At 37.4% G+C, this 26,121-nt stretch overlaps 1 protein-coding gene across 2 annotated transcripts in view; it reads right to left on the reverse strand.

The window, feature by feature from the left end:
- The window catches only part of ITGA8 (integrin subunit alpha 8), a 120,151-nt gene that overhangs the window by 51,536 nt on the left and 42,494 nt on the right, over nt 1-26,121 (reverse strand). For both annotated transcript variants that reach the window (XM_075419430.1, XM_075419429.1), the window contains exons 14-21: nt 24,256-24,301; nt 22,142-22,249; nt 14,770-14,825; nt 14,068-14,222; nt 12,328-12,465; nt 11,761-11,828; nt 10,643-10,790; nt 4,040-4,132 (exon numbers count right to left, since the gene is read on the reverse strand). In XM_075419430.1, coding sequence (XP_075275545.1) covers nt 4,040-4,132; nt 10,643-10,790; nt 11,761-11,828; nt 12,328-12,465; nt 14,068-14,222; nt 14,770-14,825; nt 22,142-22,249; nt 24,256-24,301 — 812 coding nt within the window. The remainder of the gene's footprint in view (nt 1-4,039; nt 4,133-10,642; nt 10,791-11,760; nt 11,829-12,327; nt 12,466-14,067; nt 14,223-14,769; nt 14,826-22,141; nt 22,250-24,255; nt 24,302-26,121) is intronic.

Below are 26,121 nucleotides of genomic sequence, written 5' to 3' on the forward strand. Positions count from 1 at the left end.
CACACTGTCCTTTCATTTTTTTAAAAAGGATGGTTACATATAGCCATGTTCTCCATGTGGAGAAACAATCTTCCTGAAAAATTCATCAAAAGGCATGAGGAAATGAGGACATCATTCCTTCACCTCTGCCAATATCTGACTAGATTATGGGGGGGGGGGGGCAGAAAAAGAACTGTCTGCTTGGCATCCTTTGCTTAACATACTTGGTGTAGCATTGTCAGCAACAGGACAGAACACAACAACGTAGAGTTTTGTGTTTAGGACCTAGATTCAACATCACTGAAGAGGAGGCATTTCCCTCTGTGGGTGTCATTTCAGATGTTTAAGCAATTCCCTTTTCCCAAGTATTATTTTTTTTTAATTTTCATTCAGTTCTTTCCTCTCCTGCAGTGGTGCATCACTGAATCACAATCTGTCTCTAGAACGAGACTTAGCCAACCTGTTTCAATTACGTCTTTCGGTCATCCTACGCTGACAGCAATATTATCATAAAAGAAATGGCAAGTTCAAATCTTTGAATTCTGACCATTTTAATGCCATAGTTTTTGCTAATTTCTGTTTTTGGAAGTAAAAGATGAAAAGATAATGCTCATTTGATGGTTGGACTTGATGATCTAGGACCTAGGAGTATGCTGGGAGACAGAGGGCTAGCTTTTTTGAAGTGTCTTACAGTGCATATGAATGATAAAGTCTCTGTGCTCTTGAGGAATCAGTTTGGTACATACCAAGAAATAGGCAAGATCTTCCAAGCCTCTTGGTTATCTCACCTTATTTCTATTCATTTTTATTAGCTTCTAAATTGTTCTTCCAGAACTTATAATAAAACCTACATCCCACTTGCTAAGGCTGCTCAACAGGCATGAGGAAGGTTGTCAGTCTGATCCATTTCACTGTCATAAAGTAATTTGAGCACTCTTTGCCAGTGAGATGGTATCGCAGACATTTAGTTTGCATTCTGGGCCACGTGGTGTTTTCATTTTTCTTCACATTTCTTTTTATCTTCTTTTTTTCTCTTTGTATCTTTTTTTAACCACAGAGATATTACTGAAAAGGTTAAGTAATTTTTGTGGCCAGTAAGGCACAGATTTTTAAAAAGTCAGAGATATACCAATTTTGATGACAATAACGCATTTTGAAGATGTGACAGATAACTCTGTAGCCTGCTGCAGTAATATCCCATGGATTATATCACAAAATGCTGACGAAACCCTCATACTCAGAAGTTGATCTTTAAAGAGTTCAAGAATTCTAGGATTTCAGGGTGCTGAAAAATCATTACTGTGACTCAATAGTTAAGAGTTTTAGGAATGTTTGATTTTGACCTAACGCTCCCTTCCCACTCCCTCACAACTTCCACAAAGAGTCCCTTTTTGACTGAATATTTTGAGAATAACTGATCTTATGCCAGAGCAGAATTGTTTTGCAAAATTGGAAATGGATCACAGCAGCCTTTCGTGATTTATGCAATTTGTACAAAGGGCTGGTATTTCGCTGTTGGAAGTACATTTGCCATCATAAATACATTTGGACTGAAAAAGCTCAAGTCCTTTCACCTTTACTAAGCTTCCAGGAGAGCTAGCTTCAAAGACAAAGTTAGGCTTTAAGCTTTCACTCACTATAATCAAACACTTTTGCCATCTGGCTTTGTAATGCTCTATCTTCACTTTCCTTAATTTTCAAGGGTTGGATTCTTTCGTTATAAGACAGAATATCTTCCAACGTGTTATGAACCCTGATGTTACTTCTAAGTCTCTCTTTATGAAGTATTTTGCTTAGGACTACTTGGTAATAATGCATTTATGGCAGCCCTAGAACAGATTCTGAAGAAAAACAGGATTATTTATGCTATGAGAATTCACAAGGAGACAGGTAAGAGTAGTACTGCTTCAGTGGCCACCAAATAGCATTCCTGAAGTCTTCATGCTGCTAGCACTTTGGGTCAAGGATGATGTGGAAACAGGGCTTTGGATTCAAACGGAGGAGTGTGAGGGGCTGTAGTCTAATACCTCCACACTCAGACCTTTCTATTGCTTATGTTTATGACAATATGCAAACCACAAAGACTTGCTCCTAGCTTGATATACAATGTTAGTGTGTCTTATGTTTAGCCTTCCTTTTCTCTTCCAGATGCATGGGTTTTTATGCTGTCCTTCCCCACACTGCACTGCAATCACCCACAAGATTCCTGCCCACTTTTTGTCCTGTTTTCGGGTGGGATAGAGTGAATTTTCTTTCTGGTAGCTGGTGCAATGCCGTGGTTTGGATTTGGGATGAAAATAATGTAGATAACATACTGATGTTTTCAGTTGTTGCTAGGCGGTCAAGAATTTTTCAGCTTGTCACACTGGCCTGGCCTGCCAGGTCCATGGGAAGCTGGGAGGGGACACAGCTAGGACAGCTGACCCAAACTGGCCAAACGGGTATTCTGTTCCGTAGGACGTCATGCTCAGTATATAAGCTGAGGAAAGTTGGCTGGGGGGCAGCAATCACTGCTTAGGGAGGGGCTGGGTATCGTTCATCAGGTGGTGAGCAATTGCATTTGTGCATCACTTGCTTTATATATATTATTATTATTATTACTAATTTCTTTGCTTTCTTATTAAACTGCCTTTATCTCAACCCACAAGTTTTAACTTTTTTCCATTCTCCTCCCCATCCCATGGAGGGGATGGGGAGGAGTAAGCGAGTGGCTGTCTGCTGCTTAGCTACTGGCTGGGGTTAAACCACGACATATGTCCATAACCTGGAGTTAATTTTCAAATGGTTTCCAGCTCCTTGTAATCCCAAAGAATCTATCTGGAATTGCTCATGACCATGAAGGCATGAAATACCTGGTCTCACCTTCACTTTCAAAAGCTCTGACTGATCTGAAGCTAACTCTATGATCCAAACAAGCTTATTCTAGTTCCAGTCTCCTCACGTGACCCATTTGGTTCTTTTATTGAGGGTGAGACAGTAAATGCTTCAAGATCATAAGAGGCCAGAAAAACATCCCTCTATAGAGAGTCTGAAGAGTGAAATATTGATCTTCCATAGGACAAACCTTAACTTAGTAGGGATTTTGAAAATACTAAGGAGATTTGCTTTGTTTTCTTCGCAAAGCCCCAGGCCCAATGAAATGCAAACAGTGGCAGTTTTCAATTAAAAGCTGTTGTTTACTCCTCATATATATTCATGCTGATGACTGCTTCTTTTTTATTAGGACAGCTTTTTATCTAGGTATAAAAGCTTGAATTATTTGCTTTTAGTTAAATATTCGTAGCACTGATGAATTTATGAGCAGCGCCAGAATTCCTCTGCAAGGACATCCATGATGGAACATTCCTGGGTTCAACACTTTGGGATTTCCCCGGAACTGTTTTGTCATGAAACAGGGACAAGAGATGACAATTGTGGAATGAGTAGCACTTTTTGTATCTCCAAACCCACATTTAATCCTTATCTGCTGTCCATTGTCAGTCATTATTCAGTTCCACTTTTGTCTAAAAACAATGCTATAAATGTTCCATCTAATGTGTAGTATGATTTATGAATCACTGTCTTAGGAAAATGTTTAGAATGACATTAATACCTTGAAGGAAAACCTGACTCCAACCACATATTCATGCAATAAATCATGACATAAACTGATAAGACAACCCATATGCACTCAAGATGAGAATTAGGCTAAAGAAGCTGTCAATTAATATACATATCTTAAGTAGAAACAATACTAAAAGGGAGAAATAAACAGATCATATTATGGATTTGGATTCTCTTCTCATTATACTAGCGCAACTTCTGTGACTTAAATTCATTCTCATTTGCTTTAGAGTAAGTGAAATAAAACACAGACTCTAGTATCATTAATTTTTTAGAAAAACAAATTGTTAGTTTTTCAGAAGCACCTCTTATTACATCAACAATTTCCTGTCCAAGTAGTAATTTGGTTTAGGTGCTGCTTATTGGGACACATTCTGCTAATTGAATAGTTTTCCACTTGTTCCCCTTTAAAATTCAATTAGGTAAAAATCAGTAAATGCATCTGGTTTTCCCTTACGTTTGCGCCAGCCACCATGGGGTTCCCAAGATCACAAACCACCATTCTAGTTTCATTTTCCATCTTGTAATCACAGCTCAATACACGCAGTGCCTGTAACAAAAGCACATCAATATGGAGGTCAGAGATCACAGGGAAATGTATCCAGTTGGGAAAGTGATGCCTTTTTGACTGTGACATTTCTTTTGATTTCAGACACCTGCTCAGTGCACTATCCAAACATTTAATCAGTTATGGTCAGACAATGGGGGAAAACTGATGCCAGGGAAAAACAAACAGGAAAGCTTCCCAGTACCTTAAAAGCCATGGTGAGATCACTCTATTTCTAGTGTTAACAAACTGCTTTGTTGCTGTGAATCATTCCTGTAGCCATAATGACTCAACAGAGAAAAAAAGAGTGGGCAAAACTGGATGAGGAGAACAGGCCTCACACTAATTGCAATAGTTGTATTATCCATCACTAGAAGTCTCAGTAGTGAAATTGTGGCATTGGCAGAAGTTTATAATGGATCAAGTCTAGAACTTCATTTTCCAACCTATGCTAAAGTACTTAGAACATTAAATACTTCTTTAAAAACATAATCTGTTACCTGTGTTTATAATCTAGCAACAAAGGAGATGATAGATTTTCACATTACAAGAAATTAAGGTGTTTGTTGTTTATAGCAATAAGTAAAATTTAACTTTTCCAGTCCAGTTTGTACCTAACACTTCTCAGGCAGTTTTGGTGGATAACTTGCAGGCTACACTTGTACAATTTCACTCTAAAGCTCTTAATGTACAATGTTTTATCTTTTCTTTTGACCCTTTATAGTCTTTATCACTAGTTGGATGATCTGTATACAAAACAGACTGCATAAAAGGAGGAAGAGTTCTAGAACAGTGGAAGTTACGAGATATAGAGTAGGACAAAGCAACAAAATGTGGTTTTTTTTGTTTTCCTCTCTGGCATATTCAATAATAGAAAATACTTCCACATACATGCAGAAGTAAACCAGCTTTGTAAAAGCAGTACGCAGCTAGTTGTTGCTATCAGGCTCTCCCACTCTCTTTCCTCTCATTTGTGACTCACAGGTTAAGCAATACGTTCCAGGTCATGGTCTTTATATAAAAAGACCTGGGAAATCTCCAGACCACTGACTACCATTTCATTCCCATCTGTAAAAGCCAGTATGGACGTGCTGATCTTATCATTTCCTGAGATTAAAAGAAAAAACAGGGCATGTCCTAAAAAGAGCTCATATGAAGTATGCCCTCAGTACACACCTCATTTTATATTAACACTTTTACAGTTTTCTAGGGGAAAACAAAGTTTGTTACACAGCATGCTCAGCACACTAATAGCCTTTCCAAGCCCCTCTAAGGTCGGGATTTTTACAGTCTTTCCAGCTGGTTAATTACAAGTAGGAAGCAACACATGGGAGAAAAGAGGGCGTGAACGCAGTTGAAACCAAACTTGTCTGGAAAACTGTTCATTTTAGCTTGATGTGTTGGTTTATAATTTCGTTTTTGATTTGGGCATGTGTGTGAAATTGAGGTCTAAATGTTAGAAAATAAATATTCATCTGTATGTGATACTTTGCAGTTTCTTTATCAATGCTGTATCACAGACCAGCACAGAGTAAATCAGCCCTTATCACACATTTTTTGTCCCTCAAAGGCTGAGCAAGTAGAGGAGTTTGTGAGTAGGTTTTCTGCAATTTGGAGGCTAGGCTCTTAGACTGACAATTATTAATGGCACAGAATTAATACAACCAGCATCACAAAAGTTAATTTGTGCAGCATAAAGATGTGACAAAGGGTCAGCTGTGGTAGAATTTCTTCAATATGGAGATTTATTGGCTTTGCTTTTTGACTGATCACACTTGTGAGGTGGTTAAGTACAAAACAGGAAAATTAAAACCAGGCAGGAAGCAAGCAGGAGTAGAGACTTCTACACCTAGTATTGTCAGCAACACTGAGTTCAGATGTAGCTCAGCCAGATGGAAGGTTTTGCCACAAACCCCTTCTACCTGACACTAGTAGCAATTTATATTTTTATAGCAACACATGGTCTTTTGGCAGTCTTGAGCAGAAGCAAAACCCCGACAATTAACACGTGTGCTCCCAGGGTGCATTTTAACTAGAAAATGATTGGATGCTTGAAGTAATCCAGGCAGCCTACAAACTTGAAACTCCTTCTGGTGGTCTTAGTGATGAATTACTAATTGATGCCAGAAGAGTTAAGCGTAACAGGCTGCAGAGTATAACACCTCCTCTCTTTCCTTGATCAACACCTTTCAACCTTATTTTCTGAGGAAAGGTGGATGGATTAGGTACTAGGTGCCAGAATCTAGCTTCTCATCTAGCTGATGTATGAAGAATTATTGTTGGCCCTCACAAGGCTCAAATCACATCTCATCTAGGCAGCCACCATGTACTTATTCTAAGAATTTTCAGGTAAGACAAAAAGGTTTCAGGTCTTTTTCCTATTTTAAGAGAGTGTCATGCTTTAGTTCAGAAAGGCATGGGGATAATGGCTCGGAGCTTATCCATTGCAATATAAATCTGGTTGTGATCTGCAACAACTCTGAAGTTCCCAGCCAGAGCAGAGACAGTTATGCCAAAATATGTAAAATTTTTGGTGTGCAACAAATACCTGCTAGGGCTTTGGATTTGCCTAATTTACTTCTACTGATTATTTCATATGAATTTCGGTTCTGGCCATTGCTACCAAGGCAGGATTGAGCCGTTCAATATGGGGAACTCTTTCACTGGGCAAAGGATAAACGCACAATATTCAGGCAATGGCTTGGGGTTCAAACACACAATCATGCTATTGTAGTGTCAGAATGTACCACACAGCAAGTATATACTGCCTCTGGATCTACTGCTGGCCATGGAAATGTGAGGTAACATAACGTGGTTATACTTTTTTCATTGCAGCTAATTCCAGTAACTCCAGACCTATTGCATATGGACAGTTACTACACGCCAAAAGGTTTCCAGTAACTACTAAAGCTGTGGTAATTTACTCACTTATCTGGTCTCTGATCCTTCTAAGTGTTTCCACAATACAACTAACGAATAACACATTTTATTTCACTGTATGTCATTGTACTTCATTAATCAGTTTTTGACTGAAGGAAGTATCAGTTTGTGCAAGAATCAATGAAACCTCAAAATTACATGCTTGGCCTCAGACTTTGAGATCACGCACATTCACTTGGCACTCCATTGGCATATGATCACGTATATCTCTGCAAAATGCTACTCTTTTGATACGGTTGCACAGTCTATGTACAATATGCTACAGAATCAGGCCTGAGACAACAAGATATCACAGATAATGAGAACTGGAGCAGGTCAAACATTGCAATCCATAAAGCTGAAGGCAAGAGGTAGAAGGCAAGCAAATTTCCAGTTGAATTGTTGACTTCAACACTTTCTGAGTGTAATTCAAATGATATAAAATAACCCAACACATTGTTCCAAAAAAAATCAGGTTGGACAGGAAGCACTTAAGGGATAAATTTGTTTCTTTATTAGACAGACTAAATCTAGAGTAGCCCCATAATAAAGTAGCCTAATATCCTCTATGAGTATAATTACTTTGAAAAGATGGTAGCATAATGGAATGATTTGATTCTAAAGATTTTTCAGGTCCATCAGAAATGTACCAAATGATTTATTCAGCTCATTACATTTCATTTATTCTGCTCTGAGACTGCTTTTTTGTTGGCTCTGAGGTGAATGCTATCTCTACCTTAATATAAGGAATTCTGCAGTTTGGAGCAAAACAGCTACACAGAGGACCATAAATGCTGATACATCGAAAAGTCAATGAAGTCCTTAGATGCAGAGCTTTAAAAGCATGATTGCAATAGGTTCTACTACAAATCCACCTGTCTGCTGAAATTACTCTTTATTAAATTAAGTACATTTCGTGAGCAGTCACAGATGCCCCACTGGCAGGGTGTGGAGCAAACACAAAAATCAGAAGTGAAATTCTGACTCCACTGCAACTGACAGCAAAACGTTAATTTTCATCTATGGTCCACGCCTCAAAATACCCACAGACTGAGAGACCTTTTTTCCATATACCTCAATGTTTACTGCAATACCATTGTGATAATTTCTTCAGTCCTCTTGCCAAGTAAATCGCCATATTTTTTTAAGGCCCTATAGGTTGAATTAATTGAGTCTTTCTTTAATTTATAGTCATTTATACTATGGTCCCTAAGAATTTGGTCATCCTGGTAACACATGAACCTCTAATACCTACGATTTCGATCACTCTGGGAAAAAAAAACTGAAAAAACCCTAATTCTTGATTTGAGTGATTGAATTATTTAATTTGTACATTTAGAAAGAATGAATTCAATAAGAAAACAGAATGGGAAGGAAATGAAAGAATGTCTGAGTTTAAAAATGTGTTTTTCCATTCTAAATTTTCTTTTTAAATTACAAAGATTGTATATTCTTCTTTGTTATGTTCACAGTAGTTTTAGGTGACATATGGCAGAACAGAAAAGCAACTGAATACATACAAGAGCCAACCTCCACCAGCAGTTAAATGCCAGCAAGTTTTAGCTTTGTCTTTCTGAAGAAAATTACAATATCAATTTCTTTTCCAAATCCACTTAGAAGTGAATATTTTAGTTTATTTAATGGAATCTTAATGCCACGATATTTTGGTTTTAGAAATATAAAAGTTTTTATAAATATATATTTACAGTTTAAAAACGCACAGAGCGAATAAACTTGCTTTTAGTACCATATGCAATCCTTGTGAAAACTGTACCTGCAGTGCGGAAGGGAAGACACTAAGAATGATGTAGATAGAAGGACCAATTATTGGATCCTTCTCAGAAAGAACATAATGACATCTCTTTCAATGGAATAAGTATGAAAAGCAACCAAATATGAAATAAATTGTGTGTTGTAGTGAATTAAGTAAATGTGGACAAAATGAAGGCAATTTTTCTATAAATCCAGAAGGATTCAGAGTTGGACTTGTCAAAAATGTATTTTATCTTCCACAGAATCTGAAGAAAAAGTTGCATTACATCTCCTGGGCTTTTAAATTTTTTTTTTTTTTCAAAAGAAAAAGAACGTTAAAACTCTTTCCCAACCCATTCTAGCTTCTCCTTATTCTTCCAAAGCACCAGAATCTCCCATCTCTTTTTTCCTTCCTTTCCCCATAAATCTACCCTGCTGGCACTACAAAATTATTTTTTTCCTAAAATAAAGAAAAGCCCTAAGTGATTTCTGTCCAAATGATAGACACATGCTAATAAGTGCTGTGGGTTTTGAAATAAGTGCCTCCCCTGACATCCTCGGTAATGGCCAAAAGAACGGCCAAAGATTCTTAAAGAGCAACAAAGGAAAAATATAACCAGGTGTAGTATATTAAAGAGAATTTAAGCTTTGTAGATCACAGTCCAAAAAAGCAGAGGTTATGCTAAGAGAACTAAAGAAACAGACAACAGAAAAAGGCTGGTGTCTATACTTATATGTTTTGTGTACAAAGATACGCTTCTGAGAAGTAAGGTTGCAGAGAATTTTCATATTTTCAGCTTTGGTGAAATCATTAGTTCTTGTCATTTTTTTCAAACTGGGTTAAAAGCCCATTAATAAAGACATTGACGGAAGGAGAATAAGGAAATACCTTGTAAGTTACTTTCATCTTCCTTAAAAACATTTGCCTTTAGAAATGAAATTAACTTGCTTTCTCCCACTCTCACCCTTGAGGCCCTTCTGAACATTCCAGGCACTGACAGAGAAAAGCAAGCTCATGTTGCAACAGCTTGGGAGATTTATGCTCAGATGAGGTGATTCAGACTTGCTGTCCAACAGAGAATACATGAACACTTGGCTTGTTTGCAGGATAGTGTTTCGTCTTTGCTTTTAAAAAAACACCAGACCCAAAAAGGAAACACTGTACGTTCAGCACAGCTCAGCAGGACTTCAGTCAACGTTAGCCCTTCTGTGCACACTGGCACATTTTACATTATAACCGCTTTTTTGGCCTATCCATAAGATAAAATAATTGACTACAAACAAAATCAACTTTGTCAAGTTTGTACTGCAGTTAATGTTCAACTCTTCAGGATATCAGAGACTGGGATACCCTTAATAATGGTAAAAAACTGGTGGGCTTGGACCATAAGACAGAGCTGTCCAAGTGTCTGGGAATCAGCTGGGCTCATTAACTCTGACTGAGAGCTGGTACCATGGGATCCAAGGTTGGAAGCAGTCAAGGCATTCTGCACTACCACTCCCTGTAACTGGTAAGATTTACTGGTTCAAAATCTGAATGATACGAATACCACTAGCCCTAGGATAAATGTGACAGTGTTTGTGTGGTGTTATAACTAAGTTAATAGCAAGGAGCTGGACTTGAGCTGGCTCCGAGCAGAATGGTCCCGACCTTCCCATCTTCTAGACACATGGCTAATCTTTAGCCTGGACTGTGTGAGCAAGGACAGCAGACAGTTGGTGGAATCTGCCTTCCTAAGAGGCACCTCTCCACTTACTGCTTTCAGCTAGTGTAGCGTATATCGGTTAACCTTGTCTCAGTTCTTCTCCCTTATTATTGCTAACATGTTGATTTTCATTTACCTTGTTGTTGCGTTCAACCCCCGTGTAATCTGCTTCAGGTGGAATCTTTATATGTAGCTCAGCTTCATAGGCTCCTTCCCCATCATTTCTTGGATTTATGATGAGCATGACACAGTTTTCTTCTCCAATTATTAGCTGATCCTTATCTCTATATAAAACATACTACTTGTCAGGAGTTAAAACATGCACAGTTACAAGTTATGTATGAATAATGCAGAAGGACACTTTGCTTTCATAGCATCTGTTCTGGAAAATATTCTGCGAACACAGAATAAAACACTTTCCATAAAAAAATTACCCCATGGAAAAGTATGCCAGCGCCTGGGTAGGAAAGAGGTCAAGCAGACAAAGTGGACTACCACAGAACTTGAAAGTTAGTTGTATAAAATTTCACAGCCTCAATACTTTCTAACCACAAAGAAGCATCTAGTGGAGAAATTGCTTGCCACAGGGGTCCCATCAGCATTGTTTTATGGAAGGCACAAAGGTGGTGGGATTCCAGTTTTCCCCTCATGCCCATTGTAAAATGAACGATGGCAGAAGAGCTCTCGAGACCTCCAATGGCACTATGCCCTTTCCTTTCACAGCTACGTACTGATTTTGATGGCACAGAGTCACATAACTGTCAGAGGTTCCCCACTTGTCCTGCTTGGCCTATTTCTCCCTCCATAGTGGGAAATCTTAGCATGTTTTGAAATTCTTATATTCTGAGTTTCATTTACTTCACTGTACACTGAGTTTAGGAGAATTGTGTCCCAACATCAAAATCACTGGCACACTGAAATAAACAAGTTTAAAATCTCTTTTGAACAACAATTTGTATCATTTCTTGGCATTCAGAGAACTAGAATCACTCCTAACAAACACTTGCAAACTATATTTTCTACGATAACCATTAAACATGAATGGGTCTGACAAAGATACATTTTCAAGTGTATGTTTCACCATTTCTTGGTTTCCTAGATGAAATTGATGCGCAAATTAAAATTTGGAAATCAGGTAAGAATGAGTAGCTATAGCAAACAACAGGACTGTGTTCTACATATTTCATTCTGTTAAAGCAGGTAGAAGTGTCTGGATTTTGTTATACACAGCAGCATTTATTTTATTTAACTTACGGCATAGCAGAAAGCTGCAAGTCAGGAATGCACAAGTTGTCCTCCCCACAGTCAACCAGAATGTAAGCCTGTGTTGTTATAAAATAAAAAAATTATAATACAGTTAGTGCATGCTTCAAAGTCCAAATCACTTCATTAAACGTCCCTAACCTAAATTAAATGTCTTAAATATCACTAACCCAAATGGCTTAAGTATCACTAGCACTGCCCTGGTGAATTAACCTCTTTCTCCTTCCTGTAAGTTCCTTTCCACAGGAGTACTGTTGGAGACTATTTAGACTGTCAACTATGTCCTTAGCAGAACAATATCACCATTCAGGCCCTTTCCCACAGTAACTTGGCTTATATAGTCTAGAGTGCAATCAAAACTATGAACACAATAAAGTTTTGGAAATGCTTTAAAGACCTGCCTCGTTCTATATTTATATTCGATACACATTTTGAATGAATTAAATCCTTGTTGTGAAATTTCTGGGCATGAAATTCTGTTTTAAGAAGATGACACACACAGTACTTGTAAATGCCTTCACATTTATATAGAGAAAATGTGGCATGCAAAATTCATACCTGTTCTGTCACTGAGCTTTTCTGGTAATAGTTCAGTATTGGCTTCACAGTCAAGCTATCTTCAAAACCGGATTCATCCAAACTATAATTCAAGTTTATACTGATGGGAGATAATTTATCTCTAAATTCAGTTTCATCCTGTGAGTGTCAATAACATAATAAAAACCAATAGTTTAATATAATTATTTCAGATTTGTATGGTATGGCAACAGATTCAGACTTCAGTCTTTATTGAAGGTAAAGATATGGTCCTTGACAGCTGCTGACCAAATTCTGGCTGTATGGTATGTCATTAGGAAAACAAAGTGACTCACCAATAACTGGAATGCCCAGAACACATTGCCTCCACAACCCCACATCTGGAAGAAGCTGGCTGATCTGAGTAGACTCAGAATTTTTTCAAAGCATTAGCCTAAAATGAAGCTGTTTAAGAGCGACACACAGAACCACTTCCTATCAGCTAGTGCACTCCTTCCTTTTGGAATGGAGGGAGGGCATGTGTGGATTTGTGGAGCTAATATTGCTGTTTTTTTCATAACCAAGAATTTATATGGGTGAGCAATGGTAAAGCTCCACCACCTTTATTGCCTAGATACTCCCGTACATACTGCTTGAGACTCCTCCATTTCACCTCCCACTGCATTTCTAGGACCAGCCTTGGAATTTGCTTCAACTGCATGAGCTACTGGAGAGAGTCCAGCGGAGGGCTACAAGGATGGTGAGGGGACTGGAGCATCTCTCCTATGAGGAGAGGTTGAGGGAGCTGGGCATGTTCAGCCTGAAGAAGAGAAGGCTGAGAGGGGACCTTATAAATGCTTACAAACACCTGAAGGGTGGGTGTCAGGAGGATGGGGCCAAACTCTTTTCAGTGGTGCCCAGTGACAGGACAAGGGGCAATGGGCACAAACTGAAGCACAGGAAGTTCCATCTGAACATGAGGAAGAACTTCTTCCCTCTGAGGGTGACGGAGCACTGGAACAAGTTGCCCAGGGAGGTTGTGGAGTCTTCTTCTCTGGAGATATTCAAGACCCGCCTGGACAAGGTCCTCTACAACCTACTGTAGGTGACCGTGCTTCGGCAGGAGGGTTGGACTAGATGACCCATGAGGTCCCTTCCAACCCCTACCATTACATGATTCTGTGATTCTGTAATTTCAGCTGCAAGTGAGTAACCAATGACCCTTTCTCCTTCACAACTTCAGATCCACAGTTTTAAATTTTCTAAAAACATTTTAAAATATCCTAAAAATATTTTTTAAAACATATGATTTTTAGGCCAATATTGCTGGTGACACTCCTTTAAAATATTTGTTGAAACTGAACTGGCATGACATTTATCATGTTTAGTTGATTATCCCAATGTGAAAACTATAGGGAGAGCAATCTTGCAGTTTTGTACCAGAAGATGCAGTATTTCATCTGAATTTCCGGAAGAGCACAAAATGAGTGTTTTTGTACACAGAGGAACTGTACACTCTTCTTCAAAGGAAGTCTTTCTTTTATATTTACATTGACAAAAGATGACAAAACCTATGAGGTTGACATAGGAAATTTTACCCTGGTAGAATAATTTTCTGGACACCCAGATGAGGCCTTTCTTATCTCACTTTTCTGTAATTTTGGGATCTAAGAACAATGGAAATTGTTCTTCCTTTTCCAGTAGTTCCTTTTTTTAATTATTATCTTTGAATCCTTGATACTACTCAAATGATGACAGACCAAAATACTTTAAAGAACTTACTCTGAGATAAACAAGAAAGTCCTGGCAATGGAGCTGTTTCTGTCTTTCTATCACAATGGAGAAGTAATGATGTGACTGATGGTAATCAAAGAAGAGTGTCCTCTTAACAGCTCCTTTCTGTTTCAATGAATCTAATTGCAATTCACCTTTCAGCACTAAAGGATACAAGTAAATAAAATATTTATTTATTTAACATGGAAAGAAAACATAGTAAACAATTCATTATATATTATATTTAATTACTCTGACAAAGTCTTCCAAGTAAAACCGATTCATGCTTTAACTGCCTGTCTGTTTAGCAGCACACTAGTTTTTGATCCAAAATATGGAGTATGTTTAATTTAAGCTTTCTAACTTCATTTACACATCATACGTGTACAGAACTTCGACCTCTTTCAATTTTTTTAATGTTTTTTTAATTCATAACAGAACCTTTTCCAACAGGGTACATTCTTAGTTTTACTTGGAAATTGGCTTTAACTGAATCTAAAAGTCTTCAAGTGAATAATAGAAGCTTTGTGTTATATATCTATATCTGTATCTACATCTATATGTGTATCTGTATCTATATCTGTACTTTTAAAAGTGTATTTTCTTGCCTTAGGAGGATCTCACTCCTATCGTCTCTCAAGGTGTAAGAAAAAAATACATCTGAAATTGCGTGGGTCAGAGTAAATTATAGAAATACAAAACATTTCTTACCGATCTCATTGGAAATACTTTGACCTTCAAAGTCTGCGCAGACTCTTACAGTAAAGCTATATATAAAAAAGAAGAAGCAATAATTAGCAGAAAGAGAGCTGACCTGGGAATCAGCAGCTCCCAAGTCATAGCTTTCAAGTTTTCCTATCACTTTCTTAAAAACATGTTCACCGAGATCTGTATTTAGCTACCTAAGATATTCTGTAACTAAATTAGCAGGTCTACTAGGCTCCACTAGTAATCAATAAAGACAGGATCTGAATGTCTTCCTAGGAAAGATATGGAGAAGAGTCTCTGTCCTCACTAATTCTTGAGACAGATAGCCTACAGAGATCACCGTTCTAATACTATTGGCAAAGTTGAGTTCGTTATGCTGAGCTTCAGCAAGCCACCTCTGTGTAAGGCTGTCTGCAGAAGTTCTTTCTGGTTCATCATGGTCAAATAAGAAAAATTCTTCAGCACGTAGTCAACACCCAAGCTGTTTTCTAGCAAATCAAAACACCTGGATGATTTCCATTGGCATTACTAAAAGACTTTCATGATTCATTCCAAACGCACTGCCTGAATTGTTCAATTTTTGTTGCACAAGACTAACCAGAATGTATTGTATTTAATTTGCTACGTTTTGCAGAAGTTAGCAGGTACATGACCTAAATCAAAGCATAGAGAGACTAGTTATTCTAGTCCATTATTTCATATGCTAAAGCAACACATTCTACACAATGCAGCACATTATAAGTTATTTGGTTTTTATTTGCCTGCTTATACCCTATAGCAAGCTTTTCTGAGCCTAGCAATATTCACATTACAATTATAACTGTATTATACAAACATCACCTCAGCCATAATTAGTAATTTCTCATAATAAACACTTCCACTTCACTGTAAGACAGGCAATAGATTTGCAGTTATACTCAACAACTGACAGAAGAAGCCTTTTATAGTTTTATTGGCTGATACCTTGTAGCAATATTTACTATGAAAAACAATTAAAAAAACATTAAAAAATGTAAATGCTTATAGAAAAGTTTCATTTTGTAAGGAATCTATGCAAGTTATATAAATATTTAACTGAATCACATTTTAAAAAAGCTTTCACAAATTACTCTGCATGGCTAGGGAAACAGTTATACTGACACTTGTTGATGCTATTAGCAGGGCGCACTTCCCTGATGAGTGACAAAACAAGAAATCTGTCACTGGAAAGATGCTCTTGATGTTTGATTTCTGCTGTCACACTCCATAAAGACTTAGTTCTTCACACCATTATTCCCAAAGAAGTCCTGTACAATGTAACAAAATTGCTCAGGTGAAAGATTTGGGACTACCTAAAACTTGCAATTGTCCCTGGTTACCAACCATTTGTACAGAATATTTTCATGGGTTCAGAAAATGTTTTGTTTTGTATATGGAAGACCCAGATAAATGTGGATTGTAGCTCAGCACTGGAACATGTGAAATCAGCTTGGGTTAAATAAAAACATATTTGAATTTGCCATTGCTCTTAATCTCCTCACTACTGTTATACTACATACTCACTTCTCCATGCAGTGAATTCAAAACCAGTAACATAACCTTTAAAATAACCTCTAATCACATTCTAATTGTGTGTTTGCTTCCTCTGACAAATGTAATGAAACTGTGCCACATCTGGGATTCATGTAACTCTCATGACCTTGTTAAACACCTTCCTCTTGGGCAAAAAAATTGCCTTATGCCATTAAACTCCACTTAACTGTAGCCTTCAAATGACATTACGAGTGTTGATTCATGTTCCATGCAAAAATTGCAAATTCAGTCATATTCCTACTTCTTTACAATTATGAGTTAACAGATGAAGAGTTTATTATTTCTTAATACACAAGGGCAACAAAAATGAGAAAGGCTTGTGTAATTGCACAAATGCAATTTAGATATCAGGCTTCACAGGCCAGTCTCACATGTCGTAGCATTAGAGTATTTTCTCAAACGTAAATTCATGAACTGCCATCACGTATTAAACTCAGTGATCTCGCTTTGGAGGTCTCACATCATTTTTGCACTGTCATGTTTAAAAAAAGGTTGAGTTAAAAATCCAGCTTGAAATGCTTGACTTATTAAACAGCACAATTTCAGCATATGTTTAGTTTACTATAATGAATAGAATAATTCATCACACACATTTGATAACCAAAGTCATGTTCTTAAGTATTACTGTAAGAATCAAGATTTAATCCTTCCACTCCAGGCAGAGTGTTAAAAAGAGAATGGCAGTACAAAAAAGCAAAAATTTGGTGTTTATTAGTCTCCCAACCTCTGGCCATGCAAGAGGCAAGACTATGGGTTTAGTAGAATTCTGCCATGCATTTGTGATTTTATGGATATTTAGTTCAGAACAGTTCTAAAGACATCACAGATTTTTATGACAAAACCAAACAAATTGAGATATGCTCATCACTTAGAGAAGAAGATGCTGTGAAGATGTTGAGGGATGTTTTAGCTGTGAGAAAAAGACAAGCAGAGGAAAAGACAGACCACAAAAGAGGGCAGGAGTCTAAATGATATATGAGATTTAAGACCTGACTCTTCGGCACAGTAAGAAATACAGCACTTGAGCTTTCGAGCTTGCTTGTAGGAGCAATCAACCAAACAAGACAATTAACAATCAAAGGAAGAAAATTTCAGCGGTTAAGAAAGAACTGGGAAACAGTCCATCATCATAAAGTATATGAACTTTTATGTGCTATCAGTGTTGCCTCTCTGAAGACATCCCCAAACTGCATTTATTCTGCAGTGTCTGTTACTGTAAGCTTACAGTTTGAGCAGTATTTGACTGCAGCTACAAAAGAGAGGGAAAGCCTTAAAACTGAATACGTTAGCTTTTCTTGGTAATCTTAAGAAAGCAGTTTGAAATAATCTCGTGTTTTTCAGGTAGACAGAAACATTTTTAATATTATTAGAACAAGAAGCTTAAAAATATTCCTCTTCAAAACTACTCATGGCATAGATGGGGACAGTCTCTTCAGAAATCAAACCAAATTACTTAATATTACACAAAATGGTTAATTCTTAGAACATAAAAAAATCAGTTACCCCCAAATAGTGTTTTCTAGACTGCAGTTTTTACCAGTAAGAATTTATTTTGGTCTGGCTGTTCTTGTAGGTGAAAAAAAAGAGGAAATTTACTTCAGGAAGTGAAAAGCAAGGAATTACCAGATCCTACCAGATGTCATTTTTCATTGTTGACAATTTCTTTAGGGCACAGAATTGCACATGGAGAGGAAAAATGGATAATGCCTTAGGAGAAAGGCACTCTAACCTTTGATGCTATGGACTTCCATTCTGTGTGAGGCTGATACCCAGCCTGCAAGGTCACAAACCTCTACAGAAGAATAGCAGAAGCTATTATTGTCTACTGATGAATTACCTTTAAACAAATTGTTCTCTTTTTAAGGAATAATATGTAAAGCAAGCCAACATACTTCTATTACGATACTCTGATAACTGGCCTGCTTTTCGATTTTGTTACGCCAAAGCACAACCCAGTGACACACAATGACCAACATGGAGCTTTAACACTGAAGGTTTTCCGTGGCTAGGCTACATCACGGGGCCAAGCTGTGGTAACACCAGGGCTGCTAGCTAACTCAAATTGCTGTCTTTTCGATGTCTTCAGGGCTACTAAAGCTAATAGCATCATATTACCCAGCTGTATTCCTGGCACAGCAGAGGTCTGCAACACAGCAGTGGGCTTCCTGGGTAGCAACTGTCACGACCTGCCATCAGCCCCTGAGGTGTGAGGTATGCGTGTTTCGACTCTCGGCCATGGGACTTTGCTATCTGACTCACAGAGTCAGGCTGGCCAACAGTCTATGGTAAATCTCACACAAATTCATCTCAACGAAGTACAAAGGCCCTGAGGTCCATACCCATGGGGCATCGATCGCACCCAGTTTCATCTTAGGTCAATGGAAAAATAAAGTACCAGCAGTAGAAAGGAGAAAAATTCGAAAAATAGTCCAAACATTATACAGTTAGGAAGGACTGAAACATGTTTGGTTTTGATGTTATAATTTTGAACCATGTTTAGTTTTGATTTTGTAATTTTGAAACATGTTTAATTATGGATTTTATAATTTTGGTAGGAATTTTGTATTCAGCTTTTTTTGAAGTGTATGTAGAAATGTTTCGTTTACTGAGTCTAGCTGACTCAAGATTATAAGTATTTTATTCCTGTTTTAATAATAACACATTTGGAGATAAAAGACTGACAAGATTTTTTCAAATAATTTTTTGATAGTAGCAACTTAAGTACCAGAGATTTTAAGCAGTTTGCCTCTGGTTTAGTGGGCTTACAGAAGGTGGATAGCTGGGTTCCCTGAAGAAGCCTACAAGGCACATCTCAGATTAGACATCCAAAATGGAAAACCACTAACCAATAAAAATATATTCTGCAAATAGATTTTTTATCATGCTTGGCCACTTCTGTGCTACCCAAACTTCGGTAAGTGAGTCAAGTCAGGTAACTTGTCTGACCTGTTGCTCCTCTGTCAAATGGAAGTAACAACATTTGCACTACCTTAAGTTAGTGAGAGGCGGAGTAAATAAAACTTGCAGACACAATTTAATCACAAAGTATCAACAAAGTAGCTAGTGTATAATCAAACGTCAACAAAAACACTAAAGAAGAGATAAATTAGAGCTCTTGATAACTGGATTCCAGTCTTGGACTTAATAAATCATATGATGTAGAAACAGCTTTATGAAAAATATAAATGTTTGATTTATTTAACTTTTTTTACAGAAATCAACTGGCATCTTTCACATCTTAAAAAAAAAACCCAACAGTTTTTACATTTTCTTTAACAGCTTCAAAGATGCAGAATTTGTTCCAAATTTATTAGTTTTGGGAACTCAGAAATAGCCATGTTTTAAACATAGCAGAGAAAGAATTATGTGTTTCTAGAAGTTCAGGACAATCCTCAGGACTGTGCATAAAAATGACTTTTTGTGCATGTTTCCTCTATGCTTCAGCTTTCCAATTTATATCATGGCAAAAATAATATTTTCCTAATACTTGAAAATGTACAATAATCCGCATTATTCATACACACATACTTCCTGAAACCTTTCTGGTAGGAGGATTCCTTTCATTCTAATTTTGCAATGTCAGTCAGTAGACATTTTATACAAGTTGCACAGCTGGCTGATACAGAGATCTATCCCATGGGACTGAGGAATTCTTTGCCTGTTGGAGTTTCCCTGCTAATTGTTTTCATATGTACAATACAGCTTATATCAACTAAGGAGAAAAATTACAGCATGGAAAACAGCAGCTGCTCTTCTGTCATTCTGTAACACAAACTAAACCTTTAGGGAAGAGTGTTTTACAATAAAGCAGACAGAAATTAAATTATGCTTCTATTCAAATGCTTGTAGATATGAACCAAACACCTTCTTACTTACTATAAAATAAAAAGTAATGAAAAAACTACATGTTAAGGGAACATACTCTGGGTTTTTTCCTCCCTTTTTTAAACAACGTCTCACAGCAGGAACAGCTTTTTAACAGGGATGTTTTTATTTATTTCTCTTGTGCAAAACCCCACCTTTTCTCTTTCAGTACACTGTTGGTACCTGTTATGGTTTTGAAATCTTTTACGTTACAACATAAAGCACTCTTAAAAGGTCTTAAAAACTGAAGTTCTGAAAAAACATAATTTGTATCGATGAACATGCTTCAGCCCAATGTCAATATTGTAAATTCTCTATTACATCAACTATTAAAACAAAAGGTGCTTGAGTCAAAAAGATGGATCTTGATCTGGATCCTACTCCAGAAAAGTCAAAGCTCTTCAAAGTTCTGGGACTGCATAGTTCTACCAAGTGCATTCTATGTTGCTCTCTAGATGGGTGATTTTCTACACAGGATGTAGAAATGAGGAAGATTATGACAAATATGAGATGTTCCATAAAGAGTAAAAGAATAGAGCAAAAGTGAAAATCTCTTGACAGCTCCATCCCAGATTTTCACAATCAGTAGATTAATGAACATCCTGAGTCACAAATTGCATCAAATGCATTGAAAGCCCAGACATTTAGTGATGGAAGTGTATCAGAGTTTAGTTCCTTTATGACTGTTAAATAGAATTGCTTCTGGTCACAATTATTTTTTATGGTTCATATTTATCAATTTGTTCTAAAAACTCTTTTGCTCTTACATTTGAGATTATTTTTAAAACTCTTCTCCTACAAAGAGTGTCTCCAGTGTGGGGAATCCCTGTTAACACCTCTGGTTTAGAAGTAGTGCAAAATTTCTGTAGTGACCTTATCTTCTGGAGTCCTCCTTTACACCCTGATGTTCTTTTCCTCCAGCCCACGTCCTGGCAGGCTTTCTGCCTCTAATGTGTTTAAATGAAAAGATATGACTAGTTTTCATGTCTCAGAAATCTGTTCCTCACAGTCTCTCTGGCAGGACTTACTGGTATTTTATATTCCACTTGCACGTGTTTATGCTCTGTTTTGTTTTTAGTTTCCTCATTTGTTATGATTTCCACTTTTAAACAGCATCTTATGTATTCGCAACAGCCTCTTTTGTCAACTGTTCCTGGGCTCCTTTCTAAGTCAATATTTTTCTAGTGCAGTAAATGTGTGTTTATGTGGTATTATGTGCTATTAGATAGCCTCCAACTGTCCTGCAAGCATTTTATATTTGTAACTGGTCTTAAATTGTTTTAATTAGTTTCAAGATTTTGAATGTACTTTTTCTTTTCAAAGCTAAATGCTACTGTGGTGGAGTTTTTCTTTTAAAGATATATGCAACATTGTCCTGTACAAAACAGTAAAAAAAGCATTCCTCTCACCAATGGCAGCCAGAAACAACACCCTGTGAACTGCTCTCAGGATGGCCAGCAGATATCTTCTCTCTTCCACACAGGACGGAGATATCTCTCTCTCTAACAGAAAACAATGGGCCCACCAGCTCTTTGCATCACTTTTGCTGTTACATTTTCTCAACAAAGATGTATGTTTTGACAGATCAGTGTTTCTGTGGTTTGTCTGCCTTAGCTGTTTCATGTTTCATTCATCCAAACACTGCATATGAATTTGCAGCTTGATCCTAGGAAGCACTGTGCATCCTCCTATGCAGAAGGAGACTCAGCATATCAAACGACTTGGCTTTTAGCTACTTCATTTTGAGATCTGTGAAGTACTGGAAAATATCAAAAAGAATTCTGTTCTATACATTTTTGCTTTTGTTGTGCTCGTAGCATGTTTGAACATTTTTTTTTTAACTTTGAACATGTTCAACAAAAAGCTGCAAGGAAAGTTACAAATAGGAAGTGATTTGAGAAAGAGGGTTAGGATGTTTTTTGTCTAATCATGAACTTACCAGGCCACCAAAAGCTGAGATTCAGGGAGCTGACAAGTTTTATTGTCTGGATTCACAATCATGGGGTTCAGAACGAGCTGAGCATTCACTGTCACAACAGGTCTGGCTCTGCGGGACAGAAATACGGTTCACCGCATACCGAAGGAGCACATTAGTATCTAAGTTGCAGCAGAGGAAAAACTTAACTGGGATGGCCATAAAAAACCCGAAAATGCAGAGTTACTTGGGAGAAACACTTTTATAATGCTGCTTCTGCCCCAAATAACTTTTTTTTTGGTCACTAACTGTAATACCTTATACTACGACATTTTGCAAGTCCTTCACAAAAAAATCACAGGTTAACAGCATCGCTGAAACAGTATTCTATGGTTAACAATAGGTGTGTCCCACGACTGAGGCACATCAGACACAGTTCATCACACTGGGTTTTCACAAAGGGACAGAGTCTGCCTTTGGGAATTTACAGCAGTCCTTTGGTCATTATTTTATACGGTTCGATTTGTTTTATACTGTCTCCACTAACAGTGACATATTCAGACATGCTATCTCTGTTTAAGATTCTCAAAAAAATTAAAGTTGATCTAGAATATCTTGAGACAATAATAAAGTAAATTCTGTCTGACATGTCTTGAGACAATTGACCTTGGAAACCAGGAATAATCATCACAAAATTCTGCAGAGTATGTGAATATATATATAGTTGTGGTCATGGGAACCATCCCTCTGAATAACAATCTGTTATTAAGTAATGAGATAATCTATAACTGAGGGCAATTCAGAAGACAAATCAAAACAGGAAAGGGTACAGCAGTACTATTATATAGTAACTTACATAATTCTAGCAAAACTAGTTTATTACAAAATTACTTCCCTCATATTTTAATCCACAGCTGAGCTTTTATGATTACTGCTCTATATTACTTCAGCAAGACATTAAAAAATAAAATTATCTTCTTCAGTTTTGTGCAGCAGGGAAAAGCTTTTTTCTAGCAGATTTCAGTTAATGAAAATCTATTTCTCCAGTATGGCAAGTTGCATATTTGATGCACTCTGGCCAGGAAACTGAAAGATTGAGGGCCTCCTGCTATTCACTTTCTTAAATTAAACAGAACACATTTTTAATTGCTATCTAAAATACACACTGCATCTAATTCTCCAATATTTCACATCCTGTGCAGTCATTCATGCCACTGCAAAGTGATGCATTGTAAAATATTTGCATGATTCTTAAAAAGGGCAGGAATATCAGGTCTACTCACTGCACCTACACTGTTAGCTAAAATGAGCTAACATTCCTGTTTTACAAAATTCTTATGCTTTGACAAACATTTTAGGAAGCAGAACAGGCCTTCTCTCAGTCAGGTACAGTTCAGAATACAGACACGAAGACAGACAGGAATCAAGAAACATGACCACATTACTGCAGCATAGGATGGAGAATATTTAAATGCAAAGAATCGTCAGCATGGCTGGACTAAGAGGGCAGCGGATTTTTGGGTTTGTATTTGATAGTTCTAATTTATACCTCTAATCAAACAGTGCATTTAGTGAAAATCCATGGTCAGCAACAAATTTGTGATTTATAAAATGGGATCTCTTACATTTTTTCTGAACTAAAGCTAAAAGCAACAGTCTTTATTTTCAATAAATAGTTGACGCTTTAATGTACATGGCTTCCAAAGAATCAGAGTCACTTCAAAATTTCTTACTCGTACCATGCCCCCAGGAAATAAATTATTTTTCAGTTTTATGCTTTTTAAATTTCTTTCTGACATGCTGTAGCAAGAACCTTTTGACTGTATAGGAACGTGTGTGACATTGCTTTAAAGGTAGCAAAAATACCATTTTCTTTTCTTATTTAAAATTAACTGAGGAGTCAAACATTCCAGAAGAAGTTTCTAGAACTAAGATTAAGCATGGAAATTTTCATTGAAAATGACAGGTTTTGAGTATGGGAAAAAAGCATTTGTTCCTCACAGGATGCTTTATTTATCATCTGTAATGAGCATCTTTTACACATTGTACCCTGGAAACACAGAAATGTGAATTTTTTTTATTTGCAGATCTCCCACCAAAGATGTAAAATAAAAAAATCCATTGTATTTACCACATACCTGTAAACAACTGCTTTTCCAGCTCCAAATGCACCTACAATTAAATCTGGAAAAACAAAACAGCTTGAGAAGAACTATATAGAAGCCTCTTACACATTTTGTTTCAGCGTATATTATTTATATTAAAAATGCAGTAACATAAAACAAATGTGATAATCCTTTTCTAAGTAATTTTTTTAACACTGTACCTGAAAGAAAACATCTCACATTATCAGAGATGGGCTCATAAATGTCTTGGGGGTACCCAGTAACTGCAAATCTATTTAACACAAGGTCACCCATGCCATAATCTTGCCTCTCTCCAACTTGCATTAAAGGGGAAAAAGAATGTCATTAACCCCTGTACATTTTATTCCAAATCATTAATTGCCCATTACAGACAGAGATGCAAACCACTTCCTCGTCACTCTCTACAGGTCATGTTGAAAATTTCATAGAATCATACAACCATAGAATGCTTTGGGTTGGAAGGGACCTTTAGAGGTCATCTAGCCCAACACCCCTGCAGTGAGCAGGCACATCTTCAACTAGATCAGGTTCCTCTGAGTCCCATCTAACCTGACCTTCATCTTTTCCAAGGATGAGACCTCCACTACTTCTCTGGCAACCCGTTCCAGTGTTTCACAACCCTTATTGCAAAAAATATCTTCCTTCTATCCAGTCTAAATCTACCCTCCCTTAGTTTAAAACCATTACTCCTTGTCCTGTCATAACAGACCTTGCTAAAAAGACTGTCCCCATAATTTATGGTGTTCCTTCCTGACAATCCTTCCCATCTTGCTTTGTGTTTGAAGTAATTTGTTCATTAATTTAAGCATTACATCTCTGTGTACATAAATACAACACACAGGAGATAGGATGGCTGATTTTGTAGTTTCCACTGTTTTCAGCATTGTAGCAGCATGTGCTAAGGCTTACAACAGTTATCCGTCTAAGGTCACCTTTTTCCCCACCAGTCAGCATTTGGAACAGATGGAGTCAACAACACAAGTGCTACACTGGGCCTTGAGCACACCTTCGTTACTGGACACTGGCCTCGGCTGGGATTCTACAGGCCCAAATATTTCCTCTTTTTGCCTGGAGTCCCCACACAGGGCTCTCTGGAAAGATCCAGACTGATTTGCTGGACCACTCCGCCCTGCTGGAGAAAAGCTGGAGCCACGCACTGAGGAAAAAGGGTCAACTTTCCTGCTGCCATTAGCTGAAGCACAGTTCAAGAAAAGGAAGGAGCTTTGTTTCATTTGCAAATGCCCTAGTGTCCATCTGGGCACCCCTTTCACTCTACTGCTGTTATCATACCACCTGATTTACACATGTCCAATTCAGTAGACCAAGTCTTACAACAGACCTTGCAGTGGTACAGGCTGGCAACCTACACTGAACTAAATGAGTCAATTAAACCAGTACTCAGGGTTGTAAACAAACCCTTGCTGCTTCCATAGTTTGAGCACTAGTTTGCTTAAGAAGCCCTGAAGTCATCAAGCACGATGCAATTACAAAGCTTTGATGCTAATTAGCTGGGTTGGTTTGGGCCAGGTCTGGCAGCGTGTTTTCCAGCTCTCTGTCTGCCTCTCAGATGGCCCGGATTTCACAAGTTTAAACAAGTACTCCACATGGGTAACAGCCTGTCCTACAATGAATTCCATTGAATAATGTCCTAATACGATAAGACATGGACAGTTTATGGGTCTGATCCTCTTTTTGTACAACATTTACATTTTTCTACTTCTATTGGCCTTAGAGAAATATGCTTCAGGGTCAGGAACACTTTAAATACCAGAAGAAAATAAGTGTCGTTTCTATCTCCTTTTTGGGACATTTATGAGTCCTTTTCATTAGCAGCTTTTATAGACAACTTGCACACAG

This window comes from Opisthocomus hoazin, chromosome 4 (genome assembly GCF_030867145.1).
Source record: "Opisthocomus hoazin isolate bOpiHoa1 chromosome 4, bOpiHoa1.hap1, whole genome shotgun sequence".
NCBI lineage: Eukaryota > Metazoa > Chordata > Aves > Opisthocomiformes > Opisthocomidae > Opisthocomus > Opisthocomus hoazin.